At 52.8% G+C, this 20,544-nt stretch overlaps 1 protein-coding gene, 1 non-coding gene and 1 pseudogene across 3 annotated transcripts; 1 reads left to right on the top strand and 2 right to left on the bottom strand.

Annotated features, from left to right (window-relative positions):
- Positions 1-5,054: 5,054 nt before the first annotated feature.
- LOC116540534 lies at positions 5,055-14,720 on the bottom strand (annotated as a pseudogene). Its single transcript, XR_004264487.1, has 2 exons — positions 14,640-14,720; positions 5,055-11,062 (listed from the first exon to the last, which is right to left on the bottom strand). The product of XR_004264487.1 is annotated as a rootletin pseudogene (transcript).
- On the top strand, positions 13,372-13,490 carry LOC116540547. Its single transcript, XR_004264491.1, has one exon. It is a non-coding gene; the product is annotated as a 5S ribosomal RNA (ribosomal RNA).
- A 1,361-nt stretch (positions 14,721-16,081) lies between the features above and the next one.
- SMIM10L2A (small integral membrane protein 10 like 2A) lies at positions 16,082-19,780 on the bottom strand. Its single transcript, XM_032264019.1, has 2 exons — positions 18,974-19,780; positions 16,082-18,067 (listed from the first exon to the last, which is right to left on the bottom strand). The coding sequence occupies exon 1, from the start codon at positions 19,572-19,574 to the stop codon at positions 19,338-19,340; it is 237 nt and encodes a 78-aa protein (XP_032119910.1). The 5' UTR covers positions 19,575-19,780; the 3' UTR covers positions 16,082-18,067; positions 18,974-19,337.
- Between the last annotated feature and the right edge of the window lie 764 nt (positions 19,781-20,544).

Here is a 20,544-nt window from a genome sequence, read left to right as displayed (position 1 = left end):
CACTGTCTCAACCTTAACTACAGAGCTTTATGGACATTGTGTGTAGTATTCAGAGCAGAGCTTCTCAACAGAGACCTAGGCCCCATTCCCAGAGATTCTGATTTAATTGGCTTAAAATGCGATCTGGGTATAATTATTTTTACAAAGTACCCCTGGTGTTGCCAGTGTGCCAAACATCTTGGGAATCATTGATGGAGATGGAGTGACTTGAAGATTAGAGCCAGAGTGAGGAGGTTCAGGGCCAGTTAAAGTATACTATGCTTTTACATAATCATTTCCACCATTTATAACTACAGGTCTGCATTACTAGTCTACATGGAAGAAATGGGGTGATAGACGATAGTATCCTTTTCACCTTGGATTCTCTGAAACTTCCTGATGGATACATACCTCAAAGATACGATATTGTCAATGTGGTCATGGTTGAGAGCATTCAAACCTGCTGTATTTGGAGAGCAGTTTCTATTACCCCAGTGCAAAGGTTGTCATAATAAAACACTTATTCTTGGTTCATCTTCTCTTCTGTGGGCAGTAAAGGGCCTAGTTTAATTGAAGAGCTTAGCTTAGTAAACCTAACAATATTTTACACATGACTTTTCTGGTAAATTTAATTAAGACACTGGCTAGTTCACTTGGACCATGAAGCCACTTTAGTGAAGTGCCTTATCAATGATAAAGTGTGCTAAAGCTGGCAAGTGACTGTAGGTAGGGAATTCTTGGAAACGACACAACAACTAACCTTAATTCCTTGTTTTTTATTACCGTGAGTGAATTATAAGATGGCAGAGGCCTGGGGCAGCCCTGAAGGCACCATCAGAGGCAAAGAATTTAACTGAAGAAGCAGCAGAGCCAACGTGTTAAAAGCATGATTTAAAGTTACAATGTGACTTCAATTTTGAGTCCCCCTTACACTGTTTTTATTTTTCATCTTATATTTACCTATATAATTTGTTATGCCAGGACTTATTTGGGTCTGTTTTTCTCCTTAATGCATCACAAAGCACTTAGAAAAGTGCCTGGCATATATTAAGGGCAGATTAAATGTTGTTAAATTCAATGAACGGGTGATCTGGCCAACAATAATGCTTAAGTGTGGGTAATTCATGACTTGTTTTCTAGGAATAAAATTGTTGAGCAATCCATTAAGATTTCACTTGATAGCTTACCAAGCACGTCTCCAGATCTGGTACACATAAGCGTGAAAGTGGCTGAAGATCTACTTTTGGGAGAAGTGCAGTCCAACTCCATACATGAATTAGGGGGTAAATCAGAGCCCTCTGAAGGAAGGGGAAGCTACTTACCCATGGGCTACGATGGTACTAAAATCCTACTAATACACCTGATGAAACATTTTCCTTTCTTCCTCAAACAGAGACTTAGCCAGATAACTGTAACGTAGGGGAAGGGATGTATTCAGATCTTCAGGCATCACTGGAAAGTATCTGTGAGCTCCCTTCCAGTCCTGGGGTTCATAATTCTCCCATAATCTGCTCAGTGAACAAACAAAGTTTGGTTCTTAAATTGCTTTACAAGTCTACTTACACCTTTCAAGCATCCAGTGGTTAGTTTTCCATTCTACAGGAACATAGTAGGTGTGAGTATCCTGTAGATTTTAGGCTTTCACTGTGGCAGCTCCAGGTCCCTGTGAAAGTCATCATTCAAAAGCAGCCCCATAAGCTGTGGGAATTACAGAGAAGGCTACCTTTGGACTTGAGAGATGCATGGGTCATGGGTTCTACCATCTCCCCATTTAATCCTCCGCTTTGGTTGATGTAGAAGAATGTTCTTTGAGAGTAACAGTGAATTATGGTAAGCCTAGTCAGGTGGTGATTCAATCATAGCTAGTGTTTCACAGACATCCTCACCGAAATGAGTGCATTACTTCTACACCTGGGGTGCAGTGGTTGCACAGGTGAATAATTTTCTTTCATCCTTTTAAATAGCAAAGTCCAGAATCAATTTGCTTTTCTAGGGCTGGTCCAGCAGTACTACACTTTGAATATTTGCTTCATGGAAATGTCAACCTTGAGGCTTGTTGCCATAATTTCAAATGCAGGGTTCTTAATCACCTCACCCTCAGTGAAACAACATGCTGGTCTTCCTAAATGGTGCAGGAATCCCAGGAGCAGGAAAGCAGTAGGATGGGTTAAAAGTGTATTTACTACATGTGAGAAAGAAATGCCATGAAAATACAGGAACGCTTCAATTCCTTCAATATCTGCTTCATATATTTTGATGGTCTGTTATTAGGTATGTAAATGTGTACACAATTGTCATATCTTCTTGCTGTACTGAACCATTTATGTATATATAATGGTTTTGTCTCTTGAATCCTTTTTTGATTTAAAGTCTATTTTATGTGATATTAATATAATCACTCCTGCTCTCTTTTGTTCACTATTTGCATGTCATATAGTTTTCCATCCTTTCACTTTCAATCCATTTGTGTCTTTGGATCCAAAATGAGTCTCTTTTAGAAAGTAGACACACACACACACATATATATATACATATTTTATGCATCTGTATATATATAGATAGATTACATACATACATACATATAGTTTTCAACTTTTATTTTAGGTTCAAGGGGTATGTGTTCAGGTATTTTACATGAGTAAATTGTGTGTCACAGGGGTTTGGTGCACAGCTAATTTTTTCACCGAGGTAATCAGCATAACTCCTCATAGGTAGATTTTGATCATCACCCTGCTCCCATTATCTATTCTCAAATAAGCCCCAATGTCTATCATTCCCTTCTTTGTGTCCATGTGTACTCAATGTCCAGCACCCACTTATAAATGAGAACCTGCAGTATTTGGTTTTCTGTTCTTGTATTAATTCACTTAGGATAATGGCCTCCAGATCCATCCATGTTGCTGCAAAGGGCAATGATGCCATTCTTTTTACAGCTGTGTAGTATTCCATGGTGCCAATGTACCACATTTTCTTTATCCAGTCTACCATTGATGGGCATTTAGGTTGATACCATGTCTTTGCTATGGTGAATAGTGCTGGAGTGAGCATACCCATACATGTGTCTTTATGGTAGAACGATTTATATTCCTTTGGGTACATAGCCAGTAATGGGATTGCTGGATCAAATGGCAGTTCTATTTTAAGTTCTTTGAGAAATCTTCAGACTGCTTTCCACAGTTGCTGAACTAATTTATATTCCCACCAGCAGTATATAAGCATTCCCTTTACTCTGCATCCTCACCAGCATCTGTTATTTTATTTTATTTTATTTTATTTATTTTATTTTATTGATACAGTGTCTCACTTTGTCATCAGGCTGGAGTGCAGTGGTGTGATCTCATCTCACTGCAACCTCCGTCTCCTGGGTTCAAATGATTCTCCTGCCTCAGTCTCCCAAGTAGCTGGGATTACAGGCATGCACCACCACGCCCGGCTAATTTTTGTATTTTTAGTAGAGACGAGGTTTCACCATGTTGACCAGGATGGTCTTGATCTCTTGACCTTGTGATCCGCCTGCCTCGGCCTCCCAAAGTGCTGGGATTACAGGCCTGAGGCACTGTGCCCAGCCCAGCATCTGTTATTTTTTGACTTTGTGATAATAGTCATTCTGACTGGTGTGAGATGGTATCTCATTGTGGTTTTAATTTGCATTTCCTTAATGATTATAATATTGAACATTTTTTGTATGCTTCTTGGCCACTCGTATGTCTTATTTTGAGAAATGTCTGTTTGTGTCCTTTGCCCATGTTTCATAAGGTTGTTTGGCTTTTGCTTGTTGATTTGTTTAAGTTCCTTATAGATTCTGGATATTGGATCTTTTTGGATACATAGTTTGCAAATATTTTCTCCCATTATGTATGTTGTCTGTTTACTCTGTTGATAGTAGAAAGAATATATTTGGATCATGTGTTTTTATCCAGCTTGCTAACCTCTGCCTTTTGATTGGAGAGCATAATCAATTTACATTTCAAGTAATTAAGAATAAGGAAAGACTTCTGATATTTTGGCACTCTTTTTTAATATTCTTTATAGTTTTTTGAGGGGGCTCATTGCTTGCATTACTGTCTTCTTTTGTGCTGATTCTTTTGTAGTGAGCAGTTTAGATTCTTTTCTTATTTCCTTTTGTACATGTAGTAAAGTTACTTTCTTTGTGCTTACCGTGGGGAATACATTTAACATCCTAAAGTTATAACACTAATTTGAATGTATACCCATTTAACCTCAATAACATATAAAAACTCTGTGTATTTACAACTTTGTTTTCACTCCTTTCAGTTGTTAATATGACACTTACATCCTTACACATTGTATTCCCAAGAACATAAACTAATAATACTTTTAAGTTCATTCATTTCTTAAAGTTAAGTAGGAAACAAAGTGTGGAGTTACAAACCAAAGTTACAAGCTTTTAGACTTTTAGGCTACTAATTTTAAAAATGTATTAGTCTTTTAAGTCAGGCACAATTCAAAAAGTAGAGTTACAAATTGTTACAATAATGCTATCTTTTATAATTGCCCATGTACTTATTGAGTTGTGTTTTCTGTTTGTTCGTTTGTTTTTAGAAAAGGAAGTCTTCTTGTTACAGAAAACAGTTCTGAACGGTTAACACTGTAAAAAGGTGTAAAAATACAGGACAGGGACTCTGAGCTCTCTGAGGAATTTCCTGACACATATTCTGAACTAAGGCGGAGAGATCTCTGGAAGTCTGGGCCTCTGACTCTTGTCCTGGGCCTGGTCCCCCTCCTCTTTCCCATGAGCCCATGCTCCAGGGCTGACCAGAGACAAGCTCTCCCTAACCCTGGCTACAGCTCAGCCTCTCAAGGAGGACCTTGTATGATCCACAGTAGTTCGTCCTGGAAGAGGGGGGCTGACCTCAGGTAGGGCCCACAGGCGATGCTGGGAAGCCTCTCCAGGCCTGGAGCTGGGGTACCCCTCCTCAGCACTGCCAGCAGGTTTCCTCTTCATCCCACCCTAGCTCGAGGCCCCCAAGGGACCAGGCTCTGGGTGGGCTGTCCAAGAGGAGGGCCCTCCTCTGTCCCGGGCACAGGGCCATTCACCAGTTACCAGTAGGGGCTCATTTCTCTGGGGGGCCAAAGGGTGGGGAGAAGGATGCTGAGTGACTTCGAAGCTCCTGCGGCAACTGTCCCTTCAGTGTGGACACCGGCTCCTCCAGCCTGTGCATCCTCTGGTGGTGGCTGGGCTCTCGTGCCTCTAGGGTGTGTTCAGCCTGTGCCTGGGCACGGCACAAGCCTCCACCTCCTGCTGCAGCTCCAGCTGCTGCTGTGCTTCCACCTCAAGCTGGGGCCACCACCTGTGCCTCCAGCGGCTGGATCTGCCTCTGGGCCTTGGCCAGCTTCAGCTCAGCCCCTGTGAGGGTCCAGTCCACGCTGCCCTTCTCTGAGCTCAGTCGCACTGTGTCCTCATGGCTGCAAAGCTTCTCTCACTCCACCTTGTCTAGTGTCCTCCTGAGGGCCAGGAGGTCCTTCTTCAGCTGCAGGGCTGATCGCTCCACCTCCTGCTTCTTGGCTTCCAGCTGAGCCAGGGCGCACTGCAGGCTGCCCAGCGGTTCCTGCAGCAGCCTCCGCTTGTCCTGCAGCTTCCGGACTGTGTGCAGGGCTGCAGCCTTGCCCTCCTGCCACTGCCACAGCACCTTCTGAAACTGTTGTAGCTGGCCCTCCAGCTCTGCCCGCGGCAGCTTCAGGTCAGCCCCCTCGCCTGGAAACGTCTGCATCTGCTCACCCAGGGAGCTGCTCTGCTTCCGTGCATCAGACAGTGCCTGCCCAACAGCGTCCAGCCATTTCTGGAGCACTTGGGCGCTCATGTTCACAGGCAGTCAGAGCCTTCTGTAGATGCAGGTTCTTGTCCTGGGTGCTATTGAGGCTGGCGCTGCTCTGGGCCAGGGCCTCTGTCAGGCCCGGCACCTTGACCCACCGGGCCCCCTTGCTTTCCTCCACCTGTGCCAGGGCCCGGTTCAGCCGCTCCGCTGTCAGCTGCAGGGTCCCTGCCCTCACCTCGCTGTCTGCTACCTGTCTCTGCAGGGACTCCACCCAATCCTGGAGGGCGTGGTCCCTGGCCTCCCGGTTTCTCAGGACCAGGAAGCTACGCTGCAGTTCCCCCTCAAGCGAGGGCCGCTGCAGCTCCAGCCTGACGGTGCGGCTTACGGAGGCGTCCAGCACCTCCTTCATGCACAGCTTGTCGCCCTCCAGCTTCGTCTCCTTGGCCTTCATCTTGCTAATCTTCTCCTGGCTGGCCTGGAGCTCGCTCTCGGTGGCTGCAGGCTTCTCTCCAGTGTGGCCACCTGGTCCAGTGTGGCCCGGCGCTCCAGCTCACTGTGCCGCACACTCCTCCTGCAGCACCAGCTCCGCCTGGACCCTGCTCAGCAGCCCATCCACACTGCGCCGGGCTTCCTCATTCTCAGCCACTGCCTTCTCTAGCTGCCTGGCCCTCTCGGCCTCCATCTCGGCCAGCTGGCGATTTAGGGTACTGGTCTGGGTCTGCAGTTTGTCCGGTTCTTTCTGGGCACTCCGCAGCTACTGGAGGAATTCTCGGAGGGCCCCGAGCACTGCCTCTCGGACCAGGTGTGGAGGATCCCGGGAGGTGGTAGATCCTGGAGATGGTGGCCGGGACCCAGGGCTGCATTGTAAGGTGCTGAGGCTGCTGAGCCCTTCCCACTTCCTCCGGCGGGGCGCGTCCCAGGCTGGGGAGCCGGGCATCCGTCGCGGGGCTGGGCTGGGCGTGAGATCAAGGCCGAGGCCCCAGCACAGAGCCAGCCGAGCACAGGCCGCCCAGCCAGGCCTCCACCGCGTGCCACTGCGCCTCCACGCGGGCCAGCTCGGCCTCCAGGCCTTGTGCCCGGTCCTCAGGCACGCTCAGTCGAAGGCCTGGCTCCGTAGCCTGGGCCCGCGCCAACTCCACCTTCAGCTCCAGGCCGCGGGTGTGGTCCAGCTGCTGTTTTTCGGTGCTGTGCGCCTCCTCCAGGGAGCCCAGCAAGCCTGGCTCACGGGTGTGCAACTCGCCTTCTTGTTCCTGCAGCTTCCACTGGGGTACCTGGAGCTTCTCCCGCATCGCCTCCAGGCTGGCCTCGCCCTGCAGCAGCCTCTGTGGGAGGCCCAGGGTCTCCCGTCGGCTCTCCTCTATCCACTAGCCCAGCGACAGGCGGCTTTGCAGCTCCGCCTGCTCCCGGCGCAGCCTGGTGTTCTCACTGTCCAGCATCTTCATCTGACGCCAGAGCTCCTGCAGCTCCCACTGAGCCTCCAACTGTGAGCGCTGCACCTCCTGCAGCCCAGTCCGCAGCTCCCAGTCCTCCTTGCCCACGGCTGCCTGTGCCTCCTCTCGGAGGGCCAGCTTCTGCTCCTTGTCCTCATTGGCAAACTTTAGGCTGATGCGTTCTCTCTCTGCCTGCTTCACCGCGACCCTCAGCTATTCATTGGAGCACCGTAAAGCCTCACGCTTTTCGGTGCCCTAGCCCAGGCTGCGCCACAGCTTGCCTGACTCCTGGCACTGCACCTCGCGGCCCTCCTGGCTCTCACGCAGCTTGCACTGGGCCTCTAGAATCTCCTGCCGAAGCCGGTCACGGGCATCCTCCAGCAGGCACAACTGGGTCTGAAGCTCTTCTGCCTCGCGAAGACAGGAGTCCGGCTGCTTACCCAGGTCTCGCCTGCTCTTGCAGCCTCCTCACCTCCTGGGCGTGGGTCACAGCAGCCTCCTTCAGATGGGTCCGTACGTCCTGGACATCATAGCGTTCACGGTGCTCCGGTCTACTGCCGGCTCTGGGCATCTGGTTTCTGCCACTCCATCTCCAGAGGACGGTGGCCAGGCTGTGCCGTGTACCCATCAACTTCTCTGACAGCACCGCCTTCTGGGACTCCTTCAGAGATAAGGCCTGCTGCTTCTTGCTCTAGGTCAGGCCCTCGTCGTGCTCCTGCTGCAGGACAGAGATCTTCTCGCTCACCTCTTCCTTCTTCGCCTCCAGCCAGGACAACAGCTCCTCCTATTGGTGCTGCAGGTGACTCTGCAGCTGGGCCCGCTCGGCCTCCAGCTCCTGCCATGCTGCCTCCTTTTCATGCTGGAGTCGCTGCAAGTCCTTTGCGTGGGCTGCCCGCTGCTCCTGCAGAGGAGCCTGGGCCTCCTCCTCAGCCTGCACCAGCTTCTGGGCCATCAGCTCCTTGTCTAGATTGACTTTCTCCTGTGTAGCTGTTACTTGCTGCCACAGACCCGCCAGCTCCGCAGTCAGGGTCCCCTTGGCCAGCAGCAGGGCCTGCCCATCGGCTTCCAGCTGCTCCCGGCAGGCCTCGAGCTGAGCCAGCTGCCGTTGCACCTCAAACAGGCTGCCCTCCAGGGCTTCCTTCTCCAAGCGCAGTCCTGTGACCTTCTCTGACACGGTCCTGCCTTCGCGCTCCACGGCCGCCAGTTGCATGGCCGGGCCAGTAAGCTCCTTGGCTAGCGCCTCCTTCTCACAGGCCGCTCGCTCCAGCGCCTCCGCCTGCCGCTGTGCCTCCCGCCGGGCTTGCTCCAGCTCCTGCTCCCGCAGGCTCAGCTGCCGGGAGAGCTGGGGTAGCTGCTCCTGCAGCCGGCTACGTTTATGATGCAGCGTGGGGAGCTGCTGTTCCAGAGCTTCCTGGACCTGCTCCGCCACTCGTAGGGAGCCCTTCAGGCCCTGTCCCGCCACCTCCTGCTCCAACCGCAGCTCCTCCAGCCGCCTCCTGCTCTTCCTGCGCCACTGTGGCCTCCTGCTCCGCCTGCTGCTGCCGGCCCTGCAGGGCTGCCCTTTCTTCCTTCAGCTGGGTGACAAGGCTGTTCAGATCCAATTTGTCCTGAGTGAGGCTCTCGTTGAGGGCTCTCAGCTTGGACAGGGAGTCCTGCATGGAGGCCCCCTCTGCCGTCAGCTTGATCAAGGAGAGCTCGAGCTCCATGCGGCCAGCCTCAGCCTTGGTCAGCGCCTCAGCCACCTCGACCTTCTCAGCCTGCAGCATGTCTCACTGCAGTGTGACGCAGCTCAGCGTCTCCCTCACCCCAACCAGCTCCTTGGCCAGGCCTGAGCGCTTCTCTTCCAGCTGCTCTAGTTGTTTATGGTGCGCTCAAGCTCCTGGCGCACCCTTGCACCATACTGCATCGTGCGCTCCTGCTCCTCCTCCACCCGGTCCAGCGCCACAGCTCTTCCTGGGCAGCCTGCAGCTTCTCCTGCTCCTGCTGCAGCTCCTGGGACTGCTGCTGGGCCACCTGCAGGCGGTAGACCAGGGTGCTCTTCTTCCTGCTCAGGAGCTCATTGGTGCTCCGCAGCCGCTGTACCTTGCACTGGGTGTCCTTGTGGGCCTGCATGGCACCACTGGTCTTGTCCCACAGGTGGTGCAGCTGTTCCTCTGGGGCCCGCTGCTCACCCTCACTGTCCCTAAGCTGCTTCCCCAGGGTGCCCAGCAGGTCCTGGCTTGTCTCATAGCGCCCACACGTGTCCTGCACCTGCAGTTGGCGCTTGTGCAGGGCGGAGTGGATCAGGGCGAGCAAGGAGGAGTTTGACCTGGCCAGAGACTGGCCTCAGCGGGCCTAATGGCTGCAGCCCAGCGAGGAGCGCTGTGGTGGGGATGGGATCTGCTGCCCTGAGAGCTTCTGCAGGCTGCCTTCCAACGCATCCGCGGTGTGCTTGTAGCCGCTCAGCTGGACTCCGCTCTCAGTGTCCAACAGGACTGCCTGTGCCAGGTCCCTCAGGGTCTTCTGCAGGCCCTCTCCGTCCTCTGTCTCCAGGGCCACCTGCTCCTGTTGCCGCAGGGATTCCAGGGCCTCAGGCTTCTTGGTGAGGGCCTTGTTAACCTGATCCCTCTCCAGATTCTGCTTCCAAAGAGGCTCCACTACCAGGGCCAGCTCTGTCACTCTGGCACTGAGGTTGTCCTTGTCCAGGTCACTTTGTGTCTGCTGCTGGTCTGTCCTTCTAGCAGAGCACCCTGTCCCTTAACTGCTCCTCCAGCTGGGCCTGCAGCAGGGCCTGCTTCTCCAAGGTGGCTTTGGGCCAGCTCTCCGCCGGCCACAGGTTGGTGCTCAGTAGCAGGCCCGCCTACTGGACAGGGCATGATAGCCCAGCCAGCCCCCTTCTTAGCTGCAGCAGGTCTCTCTCAGTGGACATCCTCACCTTGCTGACCAGCCACCGGATCCCCACCACTGGCTTCAGAGGAGTAGCATGCAGCTGTGCTCGTTGCAAAAGTAAGCGTTGAAGGACTCCTCCTTGAGCCTCCATGCCACCTCCCGCTGCTCCAGCTCCTTGTGGCTGCATGTGTCCAACCACTGGTCACCTTTCGTATGTCCTCACTCGGAGCCTGGTTGGCTAAGCCTGCCTGGTCCAGCTGCTGTCAGAGCATGGCATTCACCTGGGCTAGGCTGGCACTCCTCTGCTGCTCCTCTTCTAGCCAGATGAGGGCCCTCTCCAGGTATTGGCTGTGCTCTGTGCCCCTCAGCCGCTGCTGCTCCAGCTCTCTGGACCTCTCCAGCAGCTGCTGCTCCAGCTCCTTGCACCTCTTCTTGTACTGGAGAATCTTGGCCTGCAGCCGCTGCACAAGCTGGGCCTGTCGCTGTTGGCCCTCCTGGTAGGCCTGCAGCTTGTGCCTGTAAGAGGCCTGCTCCTCCTGCAGCTGCCTCCACAACTCCACGCTCTACCCTGCCAGTCCCCTAGGCTCCTGCATCTCCAGCTCCCCAGACTCCAGCACATTGTACATAATGGCAAGCTCATCGCTTGGCTCGGCTCTGGGCCAGCAGGTCCTCCAGGTGGGACAGCTCCTGTTGATGCATCAGCTGGTTCTCCTCCTGCAGAGACAGCAGTGGTGTCATCTCTGTGGCCTGCAGTGGTACTGGGATCTCAGGCCGGGAGAGGTTACGAGTGACAATCTCCCTAATGCAGGCAGGCAGGCTGACCGGCTCAATGTCCTGGGCCAGGTCCCACGTGACCAAGCACTTCTCCTGGCACAGGACTTTGCTCTCCAGTGTCTGGATAACTGTTTCCAGTGTCAGCTGGGCCTCCTGTGTCCCCACCAGCCCCAAACTAATTCGGGGAGGGTGGCTGTGGGCACCCCTCCAGCCCCCTTCTCCAGGACCCCAAGACTAGCTCAGTCAGCACGCCCCACAGCCAAGCTACTGTGTTGAGCACCAGGTAGATTAAGTTTAAATCCAGCGGTGCGCCCATGTGACCACAGTGATGGGAGGAGCAGGATGGGGGCTGAGCGGGGAGGGGATGGGCAAGGACAGGAGAGAAGGGAAGGAGAGGCAGGGCGTAGCCGAGGGAAGAAGAAGGAAGAGGAAGGATGAAGGTGAGGGGAGGAGAAGGTAGAGAAAGGGAGGGAGGAGAGAGAAGAGGGAATGAGGAGGAAAGGAGTTGGGGGAATTTTTATTTCTTCATACAGCTTTGAGTTCCTATCTGGTATCCTTTCATTTCATTTTGCAGAACTCTCTTGAGCAGTTCTTGCAGGTCAGGTGTAGTGCTAACAAACGATTAGCTTTTGTTTATCTGGGAATATCTTAATTTCTCCCTCACTTTTGAGGAACAGTGTTGCCAGATATAGCATTCTTGGTCAACATATTTTTAGTACTTTGACTATATCAGCCCACAGCCTTCTGGCATCTAAAGTTTCCAAAAAGAAATTAACTGACAGTTTCATTGAGGATCACTTGTATGTGATGAATCATTTTTCTCTTGCTGCTTTCAAAATTCTTCTGTCTTTGTCTATTGAAAGTTGCATAATAAGGTGCCCTGGTTTGGGTATCTGTCAGCTCATCTTATTTGGCATTCACTGAGATTCTTGGAGGTTTATATTCATGTCTTTCATAAAATTTGGTAAGTTTTTAGCCATTATTTCTTCAGATATTTTATTTGCCCCTTTCTCTGTCTCTTTTCCTTTTTGGACTTCTCCAGTGCATATGCTGATTGGCTTGGTGGTGTCCACAGGTCCCTTAGGATCTGTTCATCCTTCTTTCAATCTTTTATCTACCTGTTCCTCAGACTTGGTAATTTCCATTGTCCTATCTTCAAGATTGCTGATTCTTTCTTTTGGCTGCTCAACTCTGCCTTTAAACCCCTCTGCTGAAATTTTTATTTCAGATTTTGTACTTTTCAATGCCACAGTTTATTTTTGGTTTCTTTCTTAGGCTTTCCATCTCTTTCTTGATATTTCCATTTTGTTCATACATGACTTTCTTGATTTTATCCACATCTTTCTTGAGCATTTTTAGGAGAGTTGTTTTACAGTCTTTGTCTAGTAGCTCTGCTGTCATATCTACTAGATCAGGGACTGTTTTTGTTGGTTGATTTATTTTTTCCTTTGAATGTGCCACATTTTCCTGTTTCTTTCTGTAGGGTCCAGCCCTACAGGGTCCAGTGAGTCCCTCTCTGCTAGTGTGGAGACAAGAAGTAAAAGACACAAGATATTCTGATTTTTATTCATGTTGGAAACATTTTTATACCTCCTAGATCCATACAGAACACCTAGTTCTGGCTCCTTACCACATGCAGTGCCTGCCTACAGTTTAGATCGCTCTCCTAGCTTCTCAGACCTGTTTCCCTTGCTAGCCTCCAAGGCAGTGAAGCATCAGGTCCCATTTACTGCTCTGCATTCCTTCTGCTTCTGGGTCTTAGAGGTTTCCTGTTTTACTTTTGAGAGTGGCTACTATTTTAAAAATATGCTGTCCATTGTTATGGTGTGTTTGGAAAAGAAGGTAGGGAAGCAATGGGTTAGGGTGATGTTCTTTCAGAGTTAGTTCAAACTGACCTCCTGACCCGAAGTTGCTACCCATTACTGAATGATAAAAGGCACATCTCATTTCCTTTTATTTTTATTTATTTTTCATTTTTTTTGAGACAGAGTCTTGCTCTGTCGCCCAGGCTGGAGTGCAGTGGCACGATCTCGGCTCACTGCAAACTCCGCCTCCCGGGTTCAAGCAATTCCCTCCCTCAGCCTCCTGAGTAGCTGAGATTACATGCACGCACAACCATGCCTGGCTAAATTTTGTATTTTTAGTAGAGACGGGGTTTCACCATCTTGGCTAGGCTGGTCTTGAACTGCTGACCTCGTGACCCACCCGCCTCGGCCTCCCAAAGGGCTGGGATTACAGGCATGAGCCACCATGCCCCACCTCATTTCCTCTTTTTTTAAAAAAATTACTCCCTATAGTTGAAAACAGAAGTACAACTAAGCAATAGGAATATGAAAATATTTAATCCTGATTATGTATTCAAAGGAATACAACATAAAAGATCAAAATAAACTATTTTAACCTATCAAATTGAGAGACTGACAAACCTGTCGTTAGACTCAGGGATAGGTAAAGGGGAGTAGAAGGAAAGGATCAAGTTCCCTCTCCTAGGAAACAGAGTTAGCTCTAGCCTTAAAATAGAGATGATTAAGAAGGAAACATGCATCTATAGCCATACCACCCTGAATGTGCCCAATCTCATCTGATCTTGGAAGCTAAGCAGGGTTGGGCCTGGTTAGTACTTGGAGGGGAGACTATCCAGGAATACCAGGTGCTGTAGGCTTTTTTGAAAAAAAGGAAACACTTTACAGAAGTGATGGGTTAAATATTGTATTGATCTTGAAGAAAGAGAGATGCAACCAGCTTGAGGCAATGAAAGGCAGTAATGAAGTTTTTAATCTATTTAATCAGAATTGCCACCATCGTCTCAAAAAAACTGTCATCCTGACTGGAGTGAGTGGTGTAACTTGGTACCCCAACGCTGGAGAGTTTCAAAAGCCCTAAGCCATGCATACCCTTTTGTGCACGTTCTAGGAATATATATCAAGGAATTGATCATAACTACGCCACAGTATTTATCCACAATGGCATCTGTCACTTACGAAAACAAGGAAAAATAACAACAGAAAGCAAACCAACCCCCACCCTCCAAATAAATGACAACAAAGGAAAACAACCAAGAGTGACTGGGGGATACATGATGAAACCTTCATACAAAAGAGTTACGAGGTAGCTTTGGATGTAGGAAAATACATAACAACATGGTAAGACAAACATGAAATAGTGGAATCCGATTTCAAAGTAGTATGTTTATAGTTTTATACACGTAAAAGATGCACACAAAGTGAAAATTTGTCCAAAACCCAGCAATTTACCTTGAAGGCGGGGTGGGTAGGAGTAGGATGGGTTTTTGCATGCTGTTTATATTTCCCATTTCTCAGTGTATTTGCTCTGGTGCCCCCGGAACTGCCTACTTGGCTGCTTTCTGGCCCTTTACTGACTCAGTCTCTTAGGTCCCAATCAATCTCTGGAGGTGGAATGGAGGGAAGACAGGTGGGACTATCTCAGGATGACCCCAGCTGCTCCCACTGGGGAGCTCCATTTGGAGAAAGCTCCCAAATATACCCCTCATCCAAGCCTTGGATTTCTTTTCTGCCTCATGAACCCCACCCAAAAAGGACAGGCTCATCTTACATCTTTGCTATTCCATTTCATCACTACTCCAGCCCAATTCCCTGCCTCTCCAGGGGGGATTGGGAGCTCAGGAAAAGAGCTTCTGCTTGGGGTTCTATTTCAGACTTGGTTCCTGTCCTTGGTTTCTCTTTAAAATGGGGATAATGATTAGGTGGTTGTGGGATTATCATGAGATTAGAATGCAAAGCACCTAGAACGGCATCTGGCACATGGCAGGCTCTCATCAGAGGTCCGTTACCTTCACTTGGTTCCTTTTCCCCACAGTAACAAGGCTGCTCCAGACGAGATCTGATGATAAACATTGAACAGCCATCATCATATTCGCTGCTTACAAGCATCCCAAAGGAGCCTTACTCGAGGTTGTGCACAGTTTGTCTGGTACCACACAGTAGGAAGAGCTGGGCTCAGGGCTTAGGGCTCAGTTCTCCTGGGCTCCCATCGGAGCAGAACTGGCCTTCCCACCTTCCCTTCCTCTGTGGCAGGGATGGGAGGGGTGGTCCTCCCTCTTCAGGAGGCCTTGGAGCCAGGCTCTGGGAGGATCATCCCCCATCTTGGTTTGCCAAGTCACTTGTTCCCTGGAGGGGGAGTGGGACCATCAGGGACTGAAGAGGACCATCTAGACAAAGGGGTGGGAAGCTCAGGGACTGGGGCCCATTTCTCCCATGGTGGCAGATGCCATAGGGTGTTGGCACCAGTGCTTTTGGAGGGGTCCTCCTTGTCAGGGTGCTCTGACCCCTGGGTAGCCCTTAGCAACAGGAGTGCCCCCAGGGCCCCTAAACCCAGGCTGCACTCCTGAGTCTTTGCCACCTCCCTGTGTCCTCTGATGCCTCCCTCCTGGGGTCCTGTGGGCCTTCCTCTAATACTGCCCTCAGCCCTCCCTCCCTCGCCTTCTGCCTACTTGCCAACCCCTACAGCAGCCACTAGGGAGCTCTCTCTCCTGTGGGAGTCACTAGGGAGGAGGGCTCTGATGGGACAGTTTGCCTCCAAGGTCAGGGAAGGGAAGCAGGCTTCCGGGACCAGGTCCTTTATCTTCTCCAAGATTCTGCAGTAACCTGGCTGGTAGGGAGGCAGTGGGAGTTGGCCTCGGGCGGGGCGGGGGGGGGGTCTCAGCACTACACAAAATGACCTGCGTGGAGTCTGCTGCTTCATTTGACTTTACTCTAGTCAACCCTCGGGATTCCACTGACTTAGGCACTTTTGATCCCTAGACTCTAAAATGGAAGAGGACTTACATTTTGGGTCGTTTGAACAGAGATTGTCAATGGGACAAGCCACCTTTCAGGACCAGGCTAGGCTGCTGCCAACTTCTCATGGGGCAGTGGTCCCGGTCAAGTCCAGTATCAGCACATCCTCGGTCCCTGCCACAGCCTTCCCAAGCCCTCCCTCTCGGAGGCTTCTCCCTGCCAGCTCCTGGACAGGGGAGCCGGTGACCTCACCATGGGGCCTCTCTCCATCTGGGGCCACTGCATCCCCCACCAGACACAGGCCTCCAGTTGGGATTTTAGTGTATTAAATCAAGGACTTTTTTTTTTTTTTTTAACTTAGAGAAAAGTTAAAACACCAGAAACAAGAACATCACCAGAAACAAGAACATCTTGTGACAACACCAGAAACAAGAACATCTCTCTGGCCAGCCTGTGCTGACCAGTATACAGTAAATCACACACAGAAAAGCATAAGTCATTCCGGTCGGTGTCTGCATTTGTAGAAGCTCTGCTGCCTGGAAAACAGACTGCAAATAAATAAAGTGCATGGAGACCCTGTCACACAGCATGGACCCCGTTGGGGAGAGAAGAGAAAGGGAGGGAGTGGAGGAGCAGCAGGCGGGGCTACCACTTCAGGCAGCAGAAGTGAAAAAGCAGGGACAGGAGCAGATGCTGAGGGCTCAGCCCTGCCCCTCCCCAACCAGCCCCTCTAGGCCAATACAGCCACAGCAGAGGCCACCGGGGGTGGGCAGACGTGGACTTCCGTGCCCCTCTTATGGGGTGGGGCTCCCTGCAGTGGGAGGGGGATCTCTGAGGGTAGGGACCCCTGTGACTCCAACACGCATTTCTCCCAGTAGGGAAGCAGTTTCCAGGGTCCCAAGCGGAGCCCCTTGCACGGGGAAGGCTCAGGCACCCCCCAACTCCCACGCATGCACTCAGAGAAGAGCTTTCCTCCACCCTTCCTCACTGGACCAGGAAGAGGCTGGCGCTGGGGATCCAGTCACCCAGAGGGTGACACCAGGGTTTGAAAGGGCCACATCTGTGCATCAGACACCAGAAGGCCCCTCATTCCTCTCCTCCAGCACTGTGCCACTCTTGTCCCACGGAGGCTGCCCCCTAGAGATCTGTGGGGGGAACCAGCAGGCTGACAGGTCCCCAGAGGGTGTCCAGGGTGGACAGGGTAGGGGTGGATGAGAGGGGCCAGCAGGGTCAGGGGTTCCCAGGAGACTTAGCACAAGGAGGCACGCCATCAGGCCCTAGCTGTGGGAGACTGCAGGGGGCACGAGGCAGCCACCGTCCAGCCTCTTCTGGGGTGAGGCAGGTGGACAGCTTCATTCAGGACCTGGGTCCAGTGGGCAGCTGAGGAGGGTACATGGTAGGTGGCTGGGCCACTCTGTCCCTGGAGCTGGCTGGACTGCTGCGGTTTTCAGTCCCAGGAACTGGGAATGTGGACCCCGGGATACCAGTGCAAAAGATGCAGAAATGGGGATAGAAGGTGAGGGCAAGGGTCTCTTCTGGCTCCCCTCTGGGCTGCTCCTGACCATTGTGGTACACCAGTTAGCAGCACACCAGGGGGCCCCCAGGACCAATCCAAGCTGTGAGGATGAGATTCTCCTGTGTGATCCTGGGGATGGTGGGTCGAGCTTCAGGAGAGAGAATTGGGGTCATGCCATGAGTCCCAGCCCAGGCCCACCCCTGGTTTATCCCTTCTCACCTCCTGGTTATGTCGTGTCTCCAGGAGCCACGACACCACCACCACCTCCACTCGGCCACCAAACTGGGAGGCTTGGGCCACTTCACTGCTGAGGAGCCCTTGGTGAAGCTCCAGGTGGGGTGGGGAAGCTAGGTTCTGTGGGGGAGAGCTTGGCTCCCCAGGGGTCCTGGAGCCCATCTCTCTGGTCTCCCATCTCAGCTGTCTGTCCTCCTGATCTTCCCTGTTACCTTCCGTACTGCTCCAAGGAAAGCTAGACCCCCAGATTCCCTCCCCCGGGCGCCTGTCTCCCTTGGTGCCCTAGGAGCCCTATGCTTCCTCTCTGCTTCCCCCTCTCTCCTCCCACCATGCCAGGTCTTGTAGAAGACTGGGGAGGGGTGTGGGGGCCTGCAGGCCCAGGGACACGCTCAATTCCTCCTCCTCCTATCTGCGTGTCAAGGGCAAATCCCCAACCTCCCCGAAGCCTCAGTTTCCTCTGTCATTAGGAGGGGGAAATGCACTCCTTCACAGTGCTGCTAGCAGATTTCAGTTCCCAGGGAACTCGGGCCTCCCTTCCCGAGCCAGGACTGGATCACTGGGCACCCCCACCCCATGAGCCTTTGTCCGTGCTGTGCCTCTCCTAGGAACTAGGCCCTTCCTCTCCTCCCGTTCAGGCCCTTCACTCGGCCTCTGCCCAGGCAGGTCCAGGGCCAGAGGTACCCCCAGGCAAGGCCGGAGAAGGGGCGGGTCACGGTCTACAAACGCCAATGCCTGAAAGAGAAAAAAAGAGACAGATGGGGACCTGAGTTGCCTGGCCACCAGAGAGGTCCTTGCTTCCCCCAGGAATGGCGTCCTCTGCAAGCCCCTCCTCCATCTGCTCTGCCCAGCCCAGGCTGAGACCCGCTGTGTGCTCAGACAGGTCTCCTTTTCTCAGATCACTTCAGTACACAGTGGGCTTCTAGAGGCCGTCTGGGGCAGGAGGATGGGACTCTGGCCCTGGGAGGGCCTTGCTAAGGGCCTTAGGGAGCATGGGCTGACATGGCGGAAGAGCAAGACTGTGGGGGAGGGGACGGTAGGAATGAGTCTCTCCCACTCTTCCCTGTTTCCAAATGCAGAGCTTGGGGGGTGCACTCAGGGAGGGGCAGGGGAACACGAGGGACAGCAGGAGCAGGCACAGACCAGTCCTCTGGCCTCAAAGACAGGACAGGAGGCAGTTTGACCAAGGGCTGTGCAGGAGCTGCAGAGAGCCCCAGGGCTGATGGCTAAGAGAACAGACGTGGGACTTGGCCTAGAAGAGAACTGACCTCCCTATGCCCACCGAATTGGGGGAGGAGAAGGGTGGAGACATCGTTGCTTTTTTAGGTCCTTCCCTGGGCCACCCCCCGCCCATTCCCCTCCATTCCCCAGGGTTCAGGGGATACCCTCCAGGCCTGTGCGGAAAGGGAGGCGGGCACTGGGGCCTGGGTGGGAGGGGGCCGCCCCTCACCCTATCCTGGAATCGTGACTGGGGAGGAGAGGAGAGCCTGCGGCTGCCTTTCCTTTCCCCAGCTGGGCTCCACAGCTCTTCGGGCTGGTTTGCCTCGGTACCTTTCATATTTCCCCCTGACCGCCAAGGTGCCCAGACATCTGGAGGGCAGAGCCACCGCCCCTCCCTCATTCCAACCTGTCGCCTCCTACCTTTCTGCTCGGGGCCTGGAAAGTCAAGTCGCCGCAGCAGAATTCCCTCCTTCCGGTTTCCCCCTCTTTGGCCAATGTGAGGCAACAGGTCGGCCGAGCCCAGGTAGTTTCTGGAGCCCGATGGCAGGGGCCTGTTCAGTGCGTTTCTGCGCGATCCGGTACCCCCCGGGCTGAAGCCGGGGCTGGGCCCCGGGGCCAGGGCCAGGGCTGGGCGGTCGTGCTGGGGCGGCGGAGGTCTAGAGTCCAGGAGCCCTTGCTGCCCCGCCCCCGCCCCCCGCCGCGGCCCAGCTGTCCTTCATGCCTGGGACCCGGCCGGGGGCGGGCGGGGACAAGGGCGCCCCTCCAGCCGGGCGTCTGCCGCCGCTCACTCAATCCGCACCTGCAGGCGGACGTTGAGCATCACCGAGGCCACGATGTAAAAGTAGGGGAAGTTCATGCGCAGCCGCCAGGCCAGGTCGAAGAAGGTGAGCAACGTGCGCGTGAGCCCCTTGCAGAAGGCGCCGTACGAGCCGCGGGCCGCCGCCGAGCGCGACAGACGCACCGCCAGGCCAGACAGGGCCGCCGCCGCCGCCGCCGCTGACAGAGCCGCTGACGCCGCCATGGGCCCGGGCCCCGCGCAGGCCCAGACGACCGATTGACCCGCACGAGCGCGAGCCTCAGGACCGCCGGACCAGAGCACTAGCGCGCCCAGCCGGCCGCAGGAAACCCTGTCCGCCCCGCCCTCGCCCCGCCCTCGCCCCGCCCTCGGGTTTCCCAGATCAAGCCGGGCCCTGGTGACCTCAATCTCGGCCCCTCTTTCTCGAGCCCGCACAGCTCCGCCCCCTCCACACCCATTCACTGCGGGCCCCGCCCCGACATAGCTCCGCCCCTAGTATAACCACGCCCCCAGCGGGAGCCTCAGTGAAGCCTTCGGCGCCACGGCCCCGCCTACTAGACACGCCCCTCAGATTTAGTTCCGCCCACCGCTCCCCGTCCCGCCCACACAGCCCCGCCTCTTTCCGAGCCCCTCTGGAGGCAGGAGCGAATTGAAGGGTGGATGGAGCTGCCAGGGATCGCTTTGACAGTATCTCCTAGGTGGGGCTGGAGTGGTGGAGGACAATCTGGAAGACAGATCTAGACAATCTAGATTAATCCCTTTCTCTTCTTAATCCATTGTTTGCCCTGGTGGCTGCACAAGATTGTCTTGGGTTTTTATTTGCCCTTGCTTATGGCCTTTTTGTTTTTTTGTTGCCGGTGCGTTTACAAGCCCTTTCGTGGTTTCATTTATTAAACGTAAACCAACCCAAACTCAGTAGCGTTTTTTCCAGGCTGTTTAATGAAGAAGGGGAAATGCTCACATTTCGTCATGGTCATGACTTTTGAAAAACAGTCTGCAAGAGGTAGATTCACCCGACCCCATCTCAGTTCTCACAAGAAATATTGACGTGCGTATTTAAGAACTCTCAAAATACCTGTTCGCCGTCACACTATGGTATCACACGTAACTGTTTAATGAACACAGCGGATTCATATACATTGATTGGGCAATAGTCCTTCCTACATGGTCGAGTAAGAGAAAAAAAAAAAAAAAA

The sequence above is a fragment of the Sapajus apella genome, unplaced genomic scaffold (assembly GCF_009761245.1).
Source record: "Sapajus apella isolate SASKATOON/1434 unplaced genomic scaffold, GSC_monkey_1.0 scaffold141, whole genome shotgun sequence".
In the NCBI taxonomy this organism is placed as follows: Eukaryota; Metazoa; Chordata; class Mammalia; order Primates; family Cebidae; genus Sapajus; species Sapajus apella.
Note: the sequence above shows the minus strand (reverse complement) of the source record. Positions and strands in the feature narration are given on the sequence as shown.